This window comes from Nansenia antarctica, assembly GCF_963989245.1.
Source record: "Nansenia antarctica genome assembly, chromosome: 16".
Lineage (NCBI taxonomy): Eukaryota > Metazoa > Chordata > Actinopteri > Argentiniformes > Microstomatidae > Nansenia > Nansenia antarctica.
Genome location: NC_137686.1, coordinates 22285671 through 22305539, shown reverse-complemented (window position 1 = coordinate 22305539; position 19869 = coordinate 22285671). Strand labels below are relative to the sequence as shown.

The 19869-nt window shown below is 42.3% G+C and overlaps 2 protein-coding genes across 2 annotated transcripts; one reads left to right on the top strand and one right to left on the bottom strand.

Annotated features, from left to right (window-relative positions):
- Positions 1–6326: 6326 nt before the first annotated feature.
- Positions 6327–12587, bottom strand: LOC308172138 (testicular spindle-associated protein SHCBP1L-like; the record flags this gene model as incomplete). Its single annotated transcript, XM_080547048.1, has 10 exons — positions 6327–6593; positions 7206–7325; positions 7562–7812; positions 7980–8133; positions 9480–9591; positions 9730–9942; positions 10269–10355; positions 10952–11166; positions 11493–11678; positions 12237–12587. 10 exons carry the CDS (start codon positions 12585–12587, stop codon positions 6327–6329), a joined length of 1956 nt encoding a protein of 651 aa, XP_080403174.1.
- A 1832-nt stretch (positions 12588–14419) lies between these two features.
- On the top strand, positions 14420–19228 carry LOC308172137 (very-long-chain (3R)-3-hydroxyacyl-CoA dehydratase-like; the record flags this gene model as incomplete). Its single annotated transcript, XM_080547047.1, has 7 exons — positions 14420–14433; positions 14778–14884; positions 15312–15439; positions 15605–15717; positions 16093–16199; positions 18170–18301; positions 19146–19228. The coding sequence occupies 7 exons, from the start codon at positions 14420–14422 to the stop codon at positions 19226–19228; spliced, it is 684 nt and encodes a 227-aa protein (XP_080403173.1).
- Between the last annotated feature and the right edge of the window lie 641 nt (positions 19229–19869).

Below are 19869 nucleotides of genomic sequence, written 5' to 3'. Positions count from 1 at the left end.
GTAATTTTAGTACCCACACTTTGTTGTCGACAAAGCTTAGTTTTGACATGAGATATAAATGAAACGATAGAGATAGAGGTCCCCAGGATTTCCCTGCTTCACTTCCCGTTGTTTAAAGAACCATCCACAATCCTCTAATGGAGATGTGCGCCTCTGGCCTTAGTCGCTTGTATGGGACTGTGCGCCTGTCACTTCGGATGCCATTGGACACGCCAACACTCCGGACATGCCATGCTCTTTCCTCGCCACAGAAAGCATAAAGTCTATATCTTATATTAGGCCTGTATCTAAAAATGGTCAGTGCACTATTGCGAACCCAATGTGCGCTTCAACATGTCATGATTACAAATGTCCAACCAAATCCTTCCAACAACGTTTTTGCTCGCTTTGATCACACAAATAACTCCGGTTGCTGTCTGTAGGCCTATTCTTATGACATCATCTTATAAATATAGAAATGGTGACGAAATGTTAAAACGGCTATTTTAAAATAGGGTAGCCCTAACCTTGTCTCCAGGGTATTTAGACAGACGGCTAGATAGGCTCTCTCAGACAAGTGCAAACAAATCAACGATCCACTTAAGTGATGTATTATGTAGAGGTTTTTGTTCATCCTTGTTAAACTATTGATCAGTCTCCTATCGCGCCTTTCCTCACAAATTACTCATATAATCCAATTAGTAGTCATATATAATTAATTCGATTTTAAGAATGACACACATAGGCCAACGTTTATTAATGTTTTCAGAACATTTCAGACAAGATATACCACGCCAATTCGCATGAAATATAACAGTATAGGTCTAAGGGCTAATATGTTCTGCCAGTATAATTGTAACGGTATTTGTGCATGATTGTTTAATAGCCTACATACGATCAAGATACTGAACTTCAGAATGACAACATGCATGGCTTCTATTGTCTGCCAGAACCATTGTGATGCAGTTCCCCATAACATCTCCGTCGATTTGCATAGCCTGCAATTAACTCCGGTAAATGTGTGCTAAATCTATCTAAAACACATTTTTTCTCTCTCTTTTCTAAAAGTTCGTGTGTTTGAAGTTTGAAAGGTGGGGGGTGCACTGTACATTCCTCTTCAGACAAATAATATCTAAAAGCGCAAAATACGGTATGAATAAAAATTGTTTTGAGGCAAACTATTGCTTTGGTGTTCACATTTACTTCAAGTTATAAGTATAGCCTAGTTTTTAAATAAGCGCGGCACGGTATTTCAACATAGCTTTAATTGAAGAAGTGTGTCACAATTATTCAAACGAATGACTGAAAATGTTCCTGAACGTGTAGTGCTTATTTGATTAGTTATCAATCTTGCTTCAGACGTTGCTTAAACTTGACGTTTATTTGAAGGCTGAAAAGATACCGGAGTTTAGTGATTATTTCATTCATTTTCAAGGATTTGACAGAAGCCTATAGCCTATAACAGTTCACTGACCAAAAGGTGCGCTCTTTATTTAGAAATTACTATATAGGTTCTGTAATAGCCTATCTTGCAAATTACCTTGTTAAAGGAGACAAATCCGATACGGTTGCTTTGAACAAACACCTCAGTTTACTGTGAGAATAAAGTATTCACTTTGGCCCAAAGTCCCTGACGTGATCATTGCCAAATTCCACTCCACCCAAGAGGACATCTCCAACTCCACTCAATTGTTGTGCTGAATATTTAGGGATTTTAACAACCAGTCCTATTAAGAATCCCAGCCTCAATATTGATGTATTCACTGTCTCCACATCAAGCCAGGTCCGTAACCCGGACTCCATGCACCCTCTCATTTGAACTTCATGTCAAACACATGTACTAAAACTGCCTTCTTCCACCTTAGGAATGTTGTCCACCTACGATCCTCCCTGTCCTTCAGTGAGGGCAATCCATGCCTTTGTTACCCCCAGGCTAGACTATACTGCAACAGTGTTGTATTTGGGGCCACCAACAGAATCCTCAACAGACTACAACATGTTAAAAACTCAGCTGTCCACCTGCTCACTAGAACCCACTCCAGAGACCATCACTCCTCCAGTCCTCCAAAACCTCCACTTGCTCCCAATCTGATTTAGGATTCTGTTAAAGATTCTCCTCAAAGCCTTCAACAACATGGCACCCTATACTACCCACAGTCTCTGGTCGGCTGATGCCAACCTCTTGTCTCCATCACTAGGAACAAATACCGTACCTGGGGGGACCAGGCTTTCTTCAGCTCTTTGGAACACTCTCATTTAAACAATCCCTCAAAACCCATCTTTTTAAACTTGCTTTTTACTTTACTTGTTTGACTTTTTATTTATCTATTATTGTTCTCTTCATGTTTTGTCTTTTGAGTACTGAGAAAAATTCTATAAAAATAAATAAAACATTATTCTTATTCTGTTGTCCTTATTGTTATTATGTTGTTATACACTCACTGAACACATTATTATGAACAACTGTACACCCTCTCATTCATTCAGGTGGTGTAACGGTGTGGGGAATGTTTTCTTGGCACACTTTGGGCTTGTTAATACCAATCAAGCTTAAATGCCACAGCCTATTTGAGTATTGTTGCTGGTCATGTGCACATCTTCCAATGCACCATGTCACAAAGCAAAAGTCATCTCAATCTATTATTTAGTATAGGTATAGTATTAAGTATTAGCAGTAACGTGCAGTGAGGTCATTGGCTGGGTAGGCAGTGAGCTATTTAAAAAAAATAATGCGATTAACGCAGCAGCCAGACTTCAAATGGCATAGCGCATACTATAAAGACAATCAAATAGCCCTTATATCTTTTGACGCAGGCTCAAAACTCACTTCTTCAAGAAGTAGGCCTACTACCAGGATCCTCCCTCTTAAGCACCTATTGTATTGTTAGTTTGCTATTCTTCTCTATGCTATTGCTATATTGATACTGTATTTTTTGTTTGCTATTCTTCATTTTGCCTTAAAAAAGCAGTACACTCCTACGTTAAATGCAATTATTGTAAGTCGCTTTGAATAAAAGCGTCGGCTAAATGACTGTAATGTAATGTAGGCTAATATACTATACTATGAAGTCAATCACATAGCCCATATATACTATACTATCAAATAGCTGGTAAAAAATGTCAAATGTATTGTTATCTCATAACTACACATAGCGTAGCGCAACAGCCTGTATGGCATTGCCTACATTCACCTGCATCTCAACAGGATTTACAGCAGCACGCAAAACAGCTCAATGACAATATAAATTCACCTGCATCAACAACACAGGATTTACAGCATTTGAACCGGCACGCAATAGCATTTAGGACCTTTATGTTCTCTCTTAGAGCTTTCAACTATGACGTTGACTACATTTCTCATGTTTTACATCCAGTGTGTCATGGAGACACATGTTGTGTTGTCGTTGAAATATACACAGTAACTGTTCACCTCCAAGAAGATCACCTCCACCGGAGACGTCACCGAGCTGGATGACTGGTCAGTGGCTTTTTAACTGGTGCAATCCTGGAATGGATCGTTTTTTACCCTGCCAATATTTGACATACATTAGATTAGATTAGAATCAACTTTATTGTCATTGCAGAGTACAAGTACCAGACAACAAAAGGCAGTTTAGCATCTAACCAGAAGTGCAAATTGTGACAGTGCAAAACTTGATATTGTAGACAAAATAGGATATGTATAGTTATGGGGGGGGGGTTGTTCATTGGAGTGTGTGTGTGTGTGTGGGGGGGGGGCGGCTTTTCTGATCAAACATGAATATCCTCACGGTCAAGCATGGACAGTCTTAGACCATTTCTGATAACAACATTTTTACAATGATATTTATCTCTTACTAATATTTATGTCTGTCAGGATGTTTATTTGATGGTATTCCCTGTCATGCCATGTACTTGTAACAGGTCTTACAGGACTCTTCTGTAAAACAGACTCAGGTCTCAGTCAGATCTTCCTGTACAGATAAAGGATCAATCAAATCCAATAATAAGCTTCCTCCTCCCAGGATCAAGCTGCAGGTTCCCCACGGGGTGTCTGGGGGCATCGCGGCGCTGCGGGCCGGCATGGAGGCCCTGGTGGTGGAGGTCAGCAAAGACCCTGAGTACATCAGGCAGCTGGACCCCACCATCGAGCGCCTGCTCAACCTCATACGGCAGATCTCCAAGCCCTCGGCCGCAGGGCTGAACCTCATGGCCAACAACGCACGGTATGACCAGATGACCACCACACGTGGTCGGAGTAGAGGTCCTTCTCAGCTCTCTGGGAATCGGCAATTATTATGATAGGCCCTGTGTTGAAACAACCCAGTGTAGAACAGTAGGCATTAAGATCGGTAGGTAGGTTGCTGGAGAAATACACTGGTAAAAAAAACAAAAGACTACCCCCCCCCCCCCAAACCAACCCCACGCACACTACAATAATACATATATTCGGACTACTTGCATTGTATTGTATTGTATTTTGCCCTGATGAATCCACTGTAGTACGACTGGTACTACTATCACTTTATTACTTTATTAGTACTTACTATATCACTTATTATTACTGTACTTTATTATTGTGATCTGCTGCAATATAATGTTGAGGAAGCAAAGCCAAAGAATGTTACTCTCGTGTACTTGTACACTGGGATGTAACAAAAGCGATTGTGATTCTGATCTGAGGTATCGGTGAGGAGCTTACGGTTGTTTCTGAGGCAGGGCTATAGTCTGATAAACCGATAAACTGATAAATGTCTCTGTATTTCTCTGTCTGTCCTTCTCTATCTGTCTCCCTCCCTCCCTCCAGGTTTGGAGATGGCCCACGGCCTCCTAAGATGGCGAGGTTTGACGGCGGCGGCGGTGGTAGTGGGTACAGAGGTCGGGGAGGAGGTTACCAGGGTGGAGGAGGCGGGTACAGGGGAGGTGGAGGATACAGGGGTGGAGGTGGTTACGGTGGGGGAGGAGGATACAGAGGAGGAGGAGGTTATGGTGGAGGAGGAGGATACAGAGGAGGAGGAGGATACGGTGGAGGTGGAGGTGGTGGTGGTGGTGGTTACAGAGGAGGCAACAGGGGCGGGTGGTGAGGGTGAGGGGTGGGTGTTAGTCGAAGTAGGTCTCATGTCCTGTTTGTAAGGCGTCACATTAACTGATTCTTCTGTGTTGGTTATTAGGACATTTCAGTCATGTAGGGAAGTTTTATTTACTTCCTATTCAAAATGTTCATAACTTTATTGTCCCGTAGATGAGGACATTTATACTGTACCATGTCAGAACATATTGAGCATCAAGACATTTATTAAAATCCCAAAATATTGTCATGAACTATATTCTCTAGACTTTTTAGAGTCGAGACTAGATGTCTTTTTGTATATTATGTTAAATTTGATTTCATGTCATCTTGTGGGCTTGGCCAGAGTGGGGTACTAACTCAAAGACCAGGTCTGCTGCCATTAGAAGATTCTGTTGATTAAAACTTGTTTTTTCCAACCACTACCTGTTGTCTGTTAATGATGTTTGGTGTGCACAATGAAAGAGCCACGAGGAATTTTAACAGTATTATTTTATTTTTACAATGCACAGTTAGCCCTACTATCCCACAGTCGACAACAGATGCAGGAGAAGACGAACATACTGGCAGACACCTCAACACAACTAGGCCTCAACATCCACCAAGCAAAGACCAAAATACTAAAGATCAACACAAACAACGAAGACCCAGTAAACCTGGAGGGAACAGCACTCGAGGAAGTAGAATCCTTCACCTACCTAGGTAGCATCATAGACAAGAAGGGTGGCACGGAGGCAGATGTCAGAGCAAGAATCAGCAAGGCAAGGGCCTCATACATCCAACTAAAGAACATCTGGAGCTCCAAGGTAATCAGTCAGCGGACAAAGATCAGACTCTTCAAATCCAACATCAAGCCAGTACTCCTATACGGATCAGAGACGTGGAGGACAACCAAGATCACAATGACTAGAGTGCAGTCATTCATCAACAGATGCCTGAGGCGGATCCTGAACATCCACTGGCCAGATACCATCAGTAACAACGATCTCTGGCAGAGAACGGGCGAACAACCAGTGGAAGAACAAATCAAGAGAAGAAGGTGGGGATGGATCGGCCACACACTACGCAAACCAAACACCAGCACCACCAGACAGGCCCTTAGATGGAACCCCCAAGGCAAAAGGAAGAGAGGCCGGCCCAAGAACACCTGGCGCAGGGACTTGGAGACAGACATCACACAGAGTGGACTAACATGGAAACAGCTGGAAAGCAAAGCACAGGACAGAGGACCCTGGCGAACTGTTGTCGACGGCCTATGCTCCTCCAAAAGGAGCGATAGGCGTAAGTAAGTAAGTAACAGTTAGCACAGCAGTTCTCGAGTCCGCTGTAGGCCGACATCTCCCAAGGTGTTGGCGTCCAGCTTGTTGGCGTGGACCTCCAGGCCGAGCTTCTGCAGGGTCTTGGAGAGGTGGTCCGACTCCCCCTCTCTCTGGTCCCCGCCGGCCGTCTGGCCCAGCTCCTCCTGGCTGGCCTTGTACAGGCTGTCCGGGACCAGGAGGGTCACCCCGTAGCCGCTGTTGTCGTGGATGTGGTTGTTGCACAGCTTCAGCTGGGGCTGAGGGAGGACCTGGGGTCGCGGGGAGGAGGTCCGTCAGAACAGGACGTTATTGATCATCGACTGACATAGGATCGATTCTATTGACTTTTAAGAACACGACTCCTCAGGTCCTCTTTGTACTCCACTCATGTCTTACTGAGGACACGCTGGTGAAGATCTAGGTTCCTCATATGTGACAGCGGCTGGTGAAGTCGGCAACCGACCAAATGTTTTATGCTGAACATTTTTTTTATGAATTTCAACATTGTTGAAAATCAATGACACACTCGCTCGTCAAGCCAAAATACTGCAATGCAATGGATTCGGTGAGTAATCCCCACTACTCTACACATATAGGTAGTAGTAGGGATTACTCACTGAATCCATTGCATTGCAATATTTTGGCTTGACTAGCGAGCGTGTCATTGGTTTTCAACAACGTTGAAATGTATTTAGGTTTTTCTGAATAAAAGTCAGAACATTTTGATTGGTTGCCGACTTGTTCCCCCTTTCACCAGCTGCCGTCACATGTTACATATTCTCCTCTGATGCTTTTTGAGGACTAAGTGAGTGCAGGACAGGAGAGGACATGAGGAGTCGTGTTCCAGACAGTTATGAAAAGCCTTCCGTTATTCCAGTCACCTTGAGGAAGATTCCTCCCCGGGAGTCTTTGGAGTCCTTAGCGGCCTGCTGGCCGCAGTGGTGGATCTCGTTCCCATGCAGCTCTGCAGTGCTGCCGGGGTGCAGCTCCACCCCTGCTCCCTGAGAACACCACCAACACCATCAACACCACCACCAACAGGTCAGGTCTAGCCTGGACCTAACCTTGCCTGCCCAGGTTTGACCAGCAGAGGTAGAAATTGGAGGACGGTCTCATTGATGATGCATGGAACAGAATGAGGAATGGCATCAAACACACACACACACACACACACACGTCATTCCATTCCACGCATTACAATGACGACCCTGGCGGAGGGAGAGAGCAGCGTCTGTACCTGAGCGCCAAAGATCTCACAGTTCCTCATGACCAGCGAGGCTCCGGGCAGGACACACACCCCCGTGCCGTCACACTTCAGGGTGCAGTTCTCCAGGGTGGTCTGTCCTGACTCCACCACCACCACGCCGTTGCAGTTCCTGCGCTGCACCAGCGTCAGGTTCATCAGCGTCACCTCGGACGATTTGGACGCCACGAAGTTGTCCTGGGCCGGTCTGGAGTAGACCACCACCTCGTGCCTCTCTCCTTCTCCTGCGGGGGGGGGGGGTTCAAAACTCTTACCTTCCCTTTCAGTACACCGATATCTATATCCCACATTGACATCCCAAGAGCTTTATTGTCCATCGAACATTTTCTTTCGCGTCGGTTCATCACAATACATTCAGACTTGGTATTATTGGAAGAAGGAGGTATTTCACCCTTGATGATGATGTCATCAGTGAGGGACGCCAGAGCGTCGGCCTCGTACTCTCCTGGGAACACCACCACCGTGTCACCGGAGAAGCAGGAGTCCAGAGCTGCTGACAGGTTGCTGTGCTGCAGGATCAGAGTGTCTGACGAGAAGTTCTTGATCTGTGTGGGTCACGGTGGAATAAACGGTTCATTTATATTTATTTATATTCTCCCATTGCCTCTGGTTCTTGTCCCCTGGTTTATCATATTGTTACTCCCTATAGCCCCTAGACCAGGGGTCGGCAACCCGCGGCTCCGGAGCCGCATGCGGCTCTTTTGCCCATCTTCAGTGGCTCCCTGTGGCTTTGACCACAAATTATATGGAAATTAACAACGATTATTTATTTTTTACGTTGCCGCGGTCTCTCTCCTTGAACTACAACTCCCTGCTTACGCTGTAATGTTGTACGTGGGCCAATAGGATTCGGATATGTTGGCACATGACTAGTATTATACATTTTGACTGGACCCAACACGAGACTGGATGTGACGTTTTTTTTTCAAGAGTAGACCTATATCCACAGGGATTGACGAAGTACTGTGGCAGGCAAAGAAAGAAACTATCCACATTGTCTACAACTTTGTGGCTAGAATTATAGACGGACATCGGCGACGCACATCGATGAACGGGAGCTTCCCAGGGAGCGCTATTTGCCTACTTTTACATGCTAAAATCGGCTTGTCTTTAGCTCAAACCGTTTCCGAATTATGAACTTCTAAAGAAGGTATGATATTTGGGAGCGCCGGCGCTCCTGTGGGTCTGAGAGGGTTTAGATAGTAAATAGTGAAAAGAGGACGAGGGAGGCTAGTTTTCATTTGGTACTGTAGTCTACAGTCTGTAGATTTGTCTATTTTTTGGCTGATCTCTTGGTTTGCTCACTTCCTCCGGATGAAATTACTAATTTATCCATATTTTTTCTTATGCTAGTATAGCCAGATAAAAGTATCAACCCACCTGTTAAAAGGCACCAGAATACACGAAATTGCATCTACTCTGTTAAAAATGTTTTGGGGGGGAACCCCCCAGACCCCCTTTACGCTATCCTAGTGTTTAACTTTTGTAAAGCACAATACGTTTGCATTCGGTTGTATGCATATGTGCTAAGGCTTATGTATTTGTAGCCTACTTAGTAATTTTGATAGTAGGCTAATATAGCTTATATAGACACTTACAGCATGTGTTGCCTTCATTATAAGGCTTATATAAGGCTTTTCATTTTTTGCGGCTCCAGACAGATTAGTTTTTTGTTTCTTTGGTCCAATATGGCTCTTTCAACATTTAGGGTTGCCGACCCCTGCCCTAGACGCTATATGGTGTAACAGCAAAGCTGTGATCTGATCAAACCTCTGTAATAAACAGCAATAAATAACGCATAACAGCTGTAGCTCCGACTCCTACTACACAACTAAGTTGTCACCACTCATGTTCCACATGTGTGCAGCAGACTGAGGAGAAGCAGACCCACCATGTCTGTCGTCATCATCTGGGCCACGATATGTGTCACACTCTTCCCTGATCCTCTCTGGCCCTTTCTGCGCTTGGATATCTGGCAGTAGAAAGTCCCATGCCATCCCACCCTTATACACACACACACACATATATAGGTTAGGTTATGAATAATAAAATATGTATAGTTAAAATATGTATATGTATGTGACCCAGGGCTATGGTGTGACCAGTGTGGGTACTGGTATCGGTACAGGGCGTGTCGGTACCGAAGGCGCAGCTCCTCCCAGATCTTCAGGAGGTTACGGATCATGGACAACTCATAGAACTTCTTCCAGCACTCCACAGCCTCCCATGACAGGGCCTCCCCGTGGAGCTGGAACTTGGGCAGCTCCTGGCGCTTCCTGCGGTACTCCTTCAGGGTCTTCCAGTAGCGCTCGCTGAGCGGACCAGGGATGGTTCCATCCTGGATGTCGTAGTAGCTGGAACAGAGCATGAAGTGTCCTGCCCTGAAGTGGTCTTTATTCTTTGATTCAGCACGAACATCAATGAACGAATTATACACTAATTATGAACTAATATATACAGACGATGTTGTGTATTAATCAGAATACCGCCAATGGTGTCAATGTCACTTTAACATTATATTTTGTGAAGATAATAATAATTTTACCACAAAGTGAAATACCAAACTGAGAAATAATCACAACCAATTATCAATGATGATTATGTAATCAAGGTATGTCAAAGAAACACAGACAGAGTCATATTTCCAATTGCATGCATAGTAAACATGGTTATTACTCACAGCTGAAGGCGTTTCTCAATGAGCCCAGCGTACTCCTCACACTCCTCCTCATCGTCCCAGTCTCTCCACAGGAAATCGTAGAAAAACCTGCAGCAGAGAGATTCATACAGGCTGTACTCTAACCTGCAAGAATTCTGTGCACAAGATCTCAGGTGTCAAAAGCTGACCTACACTGCATTACATTTACATTGTTGGCATGTAGCAGACACCTTTGTCCAAAGCGACAAATACATGGGAGAATTTGGGGAGATTGAACACCAGACTGGAGGCAGCATTCTGGATGAGCTGCAGAGGACCTAGACACAGATTAAGCCTAAACTAAAGCCGTAAGCCTAAATCTAGACTAAAATGCAACCTCCAATTTAGGTTTTCTATTTAGATTTGTATGTAGTCAAAGACCAGGCTTATCTGTTTCTGGCAAACCTTGGGGTTTCAATGTTCAGATATCCTCAATAGTAATAATAATACAAAGTAAAAAAAAAAAAAAAAACGTTTTATTGCCATGCAATCAAGTTGTCAGTCAATTGTTGGAATTTGTTATTTTATGCGGCCATAGATGGCGACCCTGGCGACCCTTGCTCAAGGACACCTTGACACATAACCAGCCATGGTTTGAACCACCGAACTGCCAACCTTAGACGCCGGCTCTACCTCCTGAGCCACTGCCGCCCCCTAGTATTTACCTTGCATGTTCCAGGCACTCTGCAATGCTATCCACAGCAGGGCCCAACCCTTGTACAGGATAGACATCCCAGATTGGCACAAAGTAATCTTGCTCCTTCAGGACCTCTTCAACCCGCTCTCTTGGCAGGTTGGCGATTTGGCAGGAGAATGGTTCCGCCACAGAGACTGACACTCGAAGAGGGACCATTTTGTCTTCACATGGTAAACAGTTGACCTAGACATACAAAATTATAATAATAATAATAATAACGCAAATTAGAGGAGATAATGAAATAAAGTGTTTGTTGTTCTTAATATTTCAAACAACCATGAACTGCAACTGGAGGTTGATAGTTGAATGTGGCCTACTGTGTATTTTGTTTCAAACGCTAGAGGGAGCCCCTGTCAAAGAAAGTGTTTGCTGACACTAAGCACAGTTAAGGTTGCAACGAACTTGCGAGCAGCAAATGTCATCTATCTCTGACTTTGTACACTAACAGTAACAGCCACACACACCGCTATTCAATTTGATTCAGTAAAAGTAAATACAACACTTGATACCTCGACGAGCACACCGATGAAAGGCACTTCCTCAACAATTTTGCAGTTGACAAGATCAACAACAGCAATATCATCAGCAGTATCAAGCAGGAGGTCGGGGGCAGCTTTCCACACCGCGGTCCAAGACCGTTGTCTGGCCAGTTTGTCAACGATGTACACGGTGACCGCTGCATCCGCCTCTTCTGCCTAAAAGTCCATTAGCAGTGACACATCGTGACGTTAGAATGATAAGGTTCTATCTCCATTTTTGTCAAAATTTAGTTTTTTTACATAATCTGACCCATTAGGTGTTTATTAATGCCTGTGTGGTGTTATTTTTTAAAATGTTGACATTTTTGAGTTAGTAATTCATCAAATACAAAGGTTCCATCTCACAGAACATAATGGAATGAAAAAACTTTGACGCTCAATATCTCTGAACTGCCCTAAACGGAGATAGAACCTTATAATTCTAATCTAAACGGAGATAGAACCTTATCATTCTAAACGGAGATAGAACCTTCTCATTCTAAACGGAGATAGAACCTTATCATTCTAAACGGAGATAGAACCTTATCATTCTAAACGGAGATAGAACCTTATCATTCTAAACGGAGATAGAACCTTATCATTCTAAACGGAGATAGAACCTTATCATTCTAAACGGAGATAGAACCTTATCATTCTAACGTCACGATGTGTTAAATTGTTTTTACTTCTATCAAAAGTTAGAGCCATGCTAGCTAGCTAAGGTGGCTGACTCACCGAACGCTGCTTGGCGATCATCTGATCACAGAACAGGGCGACCCGCTCGTCGTACGTGTGCGCCCGGTCGGAGATGAAGATCTGGGGCAACATGTGAGCCACCTCTACTTCATCACCATCATCATCATCATCATCTTCCTCTTCTTCGCCGTCGGGATTGGGGAGTGATGACAGAATAAGAGGAGTGATGACAGAATAAGGTTCGTCGCCGGTCAGATCAGGCCTGTTGGACGCCGGGGCCTTCAGGAGGGTCGACGCCTCGCTGGAGTCGCCGTCTCTCGGTGTCGTTTCTACATGAACATCTTCATCTTCACCCGGAGGAGGTGGTGGGTCTGGGGAACAGGTCGCCATCGTCTGAACTTTGTTCGCTAATTGTAATCTATATAGTTTAGTGATAAGATAACCGCGTGTGAGATGTAGCTAGCTACTCGCGAATACCCTGGAGTCTGTCTGGCGCAAACGGCAGTTGGTGAAACATTCGAACAAACTCCGGTTCTGTCTCGCGAGATCATGGAAGCGGAAGGTTTTGAAAATTGAAGCGCGAGACTGAATACGGCTACGTCCATAATAATAATAATAATAATAATAATAATAATAATAATAATAATAATAATAATAATAATAATGATAATATATGCCATTTAGCTGACTCTTTTATCCAAAGCCACATACATTGCAGTGAGTCCCAAACCAAATTCCTAACATGTTGACATGTCATGTCAATAAAGTCTTCTGATTCTGATTCTCAGTGAGTGCATACATACATAGGCTACTGGCTGACACTAGAACACGTGCTGCTGGACCTCCCACACACATTTGGCAAGTAAAGCAGTTCCAGTCATGTAATCATTTGGAGGAGCTTGTTTAAAAAGCTCAGATTTAAGGTGGGCTTCTTTAAAGGAATAGTTTGTAAACTATGCACGGCTCCCTTGTAAAAGATAACTTGGTCTCAATGGGACTCTCTGTCTAAATGAAGGTTAAATAAAACTTTTTTTTTTTTTTTTTTAAATGGTGCTAAATGGTGCAAAAGGTCACGAATCACACAGATTCAGCAGTGTGGACAAAATAATAAACAAAAGGCAAAATAAAATAAAATTTAGAAGAAAAAAAAAGACGCTCAAGCTAGAGGTGTGGAGCTGAGATGGACTGACAGCGAGAGCATCAACGCTTCTCTGCAGTGTCTGTGGTGCGTTTTTATACTTCATAGGATGTTATGATGTTGTTTTCAGTTTCAGTTTGTAATATTATATAATAAGGAAATTATCCTTGAGAGCATAATTATTTCAACTTCTTTAACTGTAGTGGGTTTTTTGAACGAACGAACGATAGGAGTCAGCATTTTCTTTTGGGAGCAAAGCAGGGAAAAAGTGGAAAGTATCTGAGCTCTTCCTGACGTCAGATAATTGCACGGGGGGCAATCTACTTCCTACTGTTTCCAAACTAGAACGTGTCAGGAAACAACATTATTAATCCTTCGCCGTGTTGTTTTAAAAAAAATGAGGTAAGGAACATTTACAAGCCTATCATTTTGAACGCTGTCAGTTGTTACCACGCGGATATGAGGCTAGATGTCAGCTGCTTACATTGCATGGAGTTTATGAGCGCTATGGTGAGTTGATGTGGAAACAGATTCTTTTTGTAGCCTAACTTACTTACTTTCTTTATTGACCTGACACCTAATGCAGAGTGGAACACTTAAACACAAGTCAAGGGCGCTATCAATCAAGTGGGCTGTGTGGGTGTTGACATTTTTCTCAGTAGGCTATATGCTTGTTCCAACGGGGTTTGTCCATGATACGTGTTGAAGAATTGCAAACTGGTGCTTAATGTCTCGAGTTGCCCCCAGCGTTTTACCACTGCTTCTAGAAGCGACACATCGTGACGTTAGAATTATAAGGTTCTATCTCCATTTTTGTCAAAATTGAGTTTTTTTACATAATCTGATCCATTAGGTGTTTATTAATGCCTGTGTGGTGTTATTTTTAAAATGTTGACATTTTTGAGTTAGTAATTCATAAAATACAAAGGTTCCATCTCACAGAACATAATGGAATGTCAAAACTTTGACGCTCAATATCTCTGAACTACCCTAAACGGAGATAGAACTTTATAATTCTAAGCTCACGACATTACAGTCCATTAGATGAACTGTGTACCCGTCGTTACTGGGCATAACTCCAAACATGGCGCTCCGCAGGTAAACTAGAGCGTTATTGGCTAAACATCATAATTGTATTACGAAGTAGCGGAAATGCAATCCGGCCATGTTTGGAGGTTTCCAAACCTGATCCAAATGTGGCTTTGTGTAATAATGGGTATACGGTTAATCTTCATGGATATTAAAACAGCCCTATCGATATTTCGTGGTGCTGGAGAAAATCTCTGATGATGGAGAGTAGGCTACGTGGATATGTTCAAAGGTAGAATACGTCATGTCCAAACAGGTAAGGGCACTAATGTCGAGTGTCGCGTCAGAGCTAAATTGAGTTCAATTTGATGTTTGCTTATTTGAATAAAGTTGGTGTGCTCTTTATTTTATAGGATGAGCATCAGACTTGCCTACCTTTTCCTGTATAACCTGCTTCAGTTCTGTGGTCACACATGGATATTTGCAAATATGACAGCCAGGTTTCTCACATTTGGTGGAGGTAAGACTTTTTGAGATTATTTGATTATTATTCTCTTTCTTTCAAATGTTCCCACTGCTACTCCTACACCTTTTAAATAACACCAGTCCAACTTTCAAATGTGCAATTACCTCTAACATGCTTGTATTAAACGTTTTGAAAGTCATACTTTTGTTGAAGTTCTATTGAAACTATTCAAATTTGAAAGTGCAAATTGAGGTCTATGGAAAGCAAAAAAAACTAATATTTGTCATTTAGTTATAATTTTTTATTTTGGTAAGTTTAATTAAAACATGATCACTTGTGTGGAGAAGATTGTGTGAATTTGTTGGAGAAAAAGAAATCCTAATCATTAAATGCAATTTCAGGCTTCAATGCTAATTGAAGTTTTTAGCTGTGCATGAGTTCACTTACTTTTTCACAGCACTGTGGTTTAACTACTTTTCAGATGCCCTGGCCGATACCTTTTATGCTGTGGGGGTTGTGATGAGTCTTTGCCAACTGCTGTCCATGTTGGAGCTATTTCACATCGCTGATGGGATAGAGAAGGGCCGGCTTCTACTACGGTTTGTTCAAGTGTGTGCTATGTCTGATGTTATTCTGTTTCTTAAGGACTGGGTTTGGGATCCATTCAAATACTTGAATGTGTGCCCTTCCTCCCTTACTTTACAATTCAAATTGGATAGGTGACAGCATGCAAGTTCGTCCCTGTGTGGTTAATAACAACCTTTCCGTCTCCAGGTTATGGAGAGAAATCTCCTGCTGTTTGTGGTGATAATCGGTCAAGAGGAGATACAGAGTACACCAATTGTGTGTGGACAGTTTTACCTGTGGAATATTCTAGATTTGTTGAGGTATGTACAGTACATTTGTTTTTTTACCTAAAAATTACACATCATTTTAGGTTCTCATTTAAATGAAATTTGAGACAAAAGAAACTATGGGGCATAGATAGTGAGAACCATATTACAGTTATGGAGAGGCATTTAATTGGATAATTATTTGTAATGTTTAGGGTTGCACAATTCTCACAATTTGTTGCCCTACAGCCGAACAATAAATTAAGATGGACCCCCACTGATCAACACAGCTTATGGGACACTTTTCCAAAAATATTTTTATTGTTCTCTTAAGTGTCAACATAATGAATGATGGGTCGCTTTTAAAAAATATTTTCTTTTAAATATATTTGATGTCTGCTAATGTTTCACTCCACCTGCATTTTGCAGGTACCCCCATGGACTGCTGTGTCTCATGGGAACTCATTCATTTAACCTGATGTGGGTTCGATACACCCTGTCTATCCCTATCTACATACTCTCAGTCATCACAGAAGGTACGATATTACTCTAGTTGTTATAATGGTGCAATCTGAAAGCCTTTTCACAGAATATTTAACACCCCTTGATTAGGAAAAAACGTGGACTGTAGGCTAACAGCCTAAATTTGGTGGGGCGTCGATTTGGAGCAAAAAGGAGCAAAGGGGGTGCATAGTATGTTCTTCAATTAGAGGGAGGGTTACACATCTTGCAGGGGAGGGTCATGTCGCTTTTGTATACATTTCCTTAAGAAAAAGTAATTGAGCTAGTTCATGTGAAAGGAAAATGTCGTTTATGCTCCAAGACGTGTGGCCCTGCGATGTTAATTGAGGGATCCTTGACACTACCTGACTGCATGACTCTGCTCTATGCTGCTCTATGATGGTCGGGGCTGGTGTTGTGACAGCGTTCAGTGTGATGTTCCCTGGTCATATAGTGTGTCCCGCTATTATTGTGGTTTTAAGAGGTATCTAAGGCAAAACGTAACTGATGATGTCTTACTTACATAAGATTGATTACTTACGTAACCATTGCATTCCGAGTGTTTTCATGCATTTCTACGAATATTTTAACATGAATTATTGAATTCAGAACAATTATTACAATTTGTTTATTTCACACCACATTTAACAGGCTGTCCCGCTCTTTTCAAGACATCATTTTACAGGAAATAAACAATGATGTTGTTTATGAAAAAGAATTGGGAGACATTACTCAGTGGCTAAACAGACTCAGTAGGTGTCTCATGTGTAGAACATGTCACAGCTCGCTAGTGCGTGGTTGTTGTCTACTGCTTCTGAAATAGTTATTTTATACTCTTATTTATATTCTTTTACAGGTGGTGAGAAATAGTTCTCCTTTTACATTTGGTGATGTGTCAAGCATTGCATGTTGTGTGGAAACCTAGAGCTCAAGTCCACAGGAAATGAGTTGGCATAGCAGGCATAGAGTCATAGAGACAGATACTGATACACAGGAAGTGTGTATGTGTCTGTGTAAATGTCACTTTGGATAAAGGCGTCTGCTAAATGTAGATAATGTGCATGTATGTACAGTATATATGAATGTGTTTTGGTGATTCCAATAGTTTGTCAAGCAGTCGAAACAGTTACAGAGCTACTACACCAGGATGTAGCTTGCGCTAAGCGTAGACGTCCCATCATGCAGTCATTTGACCTGCTACACCACAAGCATGAACAGTTGTGCTAGTGGATACAGAGTAAATGGCTGTACCAGTCTGTTTCTGCATGGAACTTCAAATGTATGGCTTCTTGATGTTGAACTGTTGAGTGCACGGTCACATCCTAATATCTTCTAATGGGCGTTTGTCTACAACATCCTCTACCTTACAATATAGACTAGTAGTTGGACTGTATTTCTACTAACAATGTTTCTATTACATTTTCATACTATGAAGCAGAGTGAATATGTTATTAGTGTTAATAGACTCGTAAAATGTAATTTTATGCTGCTGGTTGCTATAGGGCAGCTTGGACTCTTAACTGCTCCTCCTGAGACATCCACTACCTCCCAGCACTGCGTCTCCTGAGACACCCGCTTTTCCCCTTTACTGTGTCCGCTATGACTTCTACTGCCCCCCTTGTACTGTTTCTCTGTTCTACAGTGTCTCTCTCTATATATATCTATATACAAAAAAAAAAGACTCACTGAGACTGCCAATGGCCCCTGGCCTGAGCTAGATTACTCTTCCTGCTACGACTGGTGGATTGATGATTCACTTGCTTAGTCAAATGTATTGATTGTAAGTCGCTTTGGAATAAGGCGTCTGCTAAATGCCAAAAATGTAACTGTAAGGCAGCGTCTATGTTTTACACATGTGGCCGATGGAGCCGTTAACATTGACTACAATAGTAGCGTATCAACGCCGTCTCACGGATGTGATGTTTATGTGCCTGGTCTAGTATCTTGCAGTTTTGTGTCAGTACAGTATTTGCAAATAACAATTTTACCATTTTGCCTTTTCTAGGCATGACCATTTACCAAGCACTGCCTTACTTTGAGTTCACGGGAACCTACTCAATCCAGCTGTCACTACCTGTGTCTACGTACATTCACTTCCCCCTCATCCTGAAAACCTACTTACCGATACTTGCTGTTGGTAAGTGTACTCTGATGTCGCTTCCCTGCTAGCTAAGTCATTGCTTTACTACTCATAGGCTGAACAAAATTAAATGACAAAAAATCTGTAATGAAGTGGATGTGTATAAATGGGTACAGTGCTAATGTTTGATGTCCATCAGTGCTATGACCATCACCATTATTTCGGCACACACTCCTCCACTGTGCAATGTGACATTTGACAGTGCAACATTCTGCAAAATACATGTGACAGCAGCTGGTGAAATGGGAACAAGTCAGCAACCGACCAAATGTTCTGACTTTTATTCAGAAAAATGTAAATAAATGTCAATGTTGTTGGAAATCAATCACACTCGCTTGTCAAGGCAAAATATTGCAATGCAATGGATTCGGTGAGTAATCTCCACTACCCTTGTTAGTGTAGAGTAGTGGGAATTACTCCCCGAATCCATTGCATTGCAATGTTTTGGCTTGACTAGCGAGTGTGTCATTGATTTTCAACAACGTTGACATTTATTTAAGTTTTTCTGAATAAAAGGCAGAACATTTGGATTGGTTGCAGACTTGTTCCCGCTTTCACCAACTTCTGTCACATTATTGTACATCGGCCAAAAGTGAAAAGTGAGAAACAGGAGGGTAATCTATGCTGCAAACATTCTACTGCAGAAATGCACTGTGGTAAGTGTGTGGAGGAATGATGGCTTGTGTGAGCGAGATGAATAACATCAAACTGTAGGCACTTGCCATTTATGAACGCCCGCTATTAAGCACACAACATTGCAACTGTACTGAATATTGCCTCTTCAACTTGCTGTCCTGCTCAGAAGAAAACAACTAACTGTGTTCACCTTCATCCTGTCTAGGTGCTTCCATTGCAGTGTGGCAGTTAGTGAAGGAGAGAACACAGCAGCTGGAGAACTGGAATAAGAAGCTCAAAAGGAAATAATGGACATGTATGTAAAAGTATAATATACTATTATACATATGTGTATAATGCTTGTGAAACTAAACATCATTCATATAAAAGTTGAAAAAAGATGAAAAGATGTTTACATTTTGTAGAAAGCAATCCATGGTTGCATGTTGGCTGGCCCACCCTTCAGGGTAAACAATGCTGAAAACATTCCGTTGTGATTAGAAACAGTAACCGGGGAGACACAACAGCCCTCAGTGTGATGAAAAGTGAACACAGTCTTAAGAGTGAACAGTACAGTGAGGTTTCTGCAAATATAGTATTGCAGTGTAACTTTTTTGGGGCTAGAACTATACATTGGATATGTGTGTTTAAAGGGATTCTTTGTTTTCAGTGGCAACCAGTTAGAAAGTTATCACAACAGGGGGATATTCTATCAACGTCGCTAAAGGAAAATCTAGGCTTATGTTTGATAGTCTCTCGAAAGACTTGTCAAAAATAAGCCTGGATTTCCCTTTAGCGGCATTGACGGAATAGCCCCCTGAAGCCATGTTTGTGGTTTACCGTACTTCAAAAGTAAACAGTCCTCAACCTACAATACCAACTGACACAACACAGTTGTGTAGTATGTAAGGATATTACCCAACAGCAAATGAGTACAACATCAGTCTAAG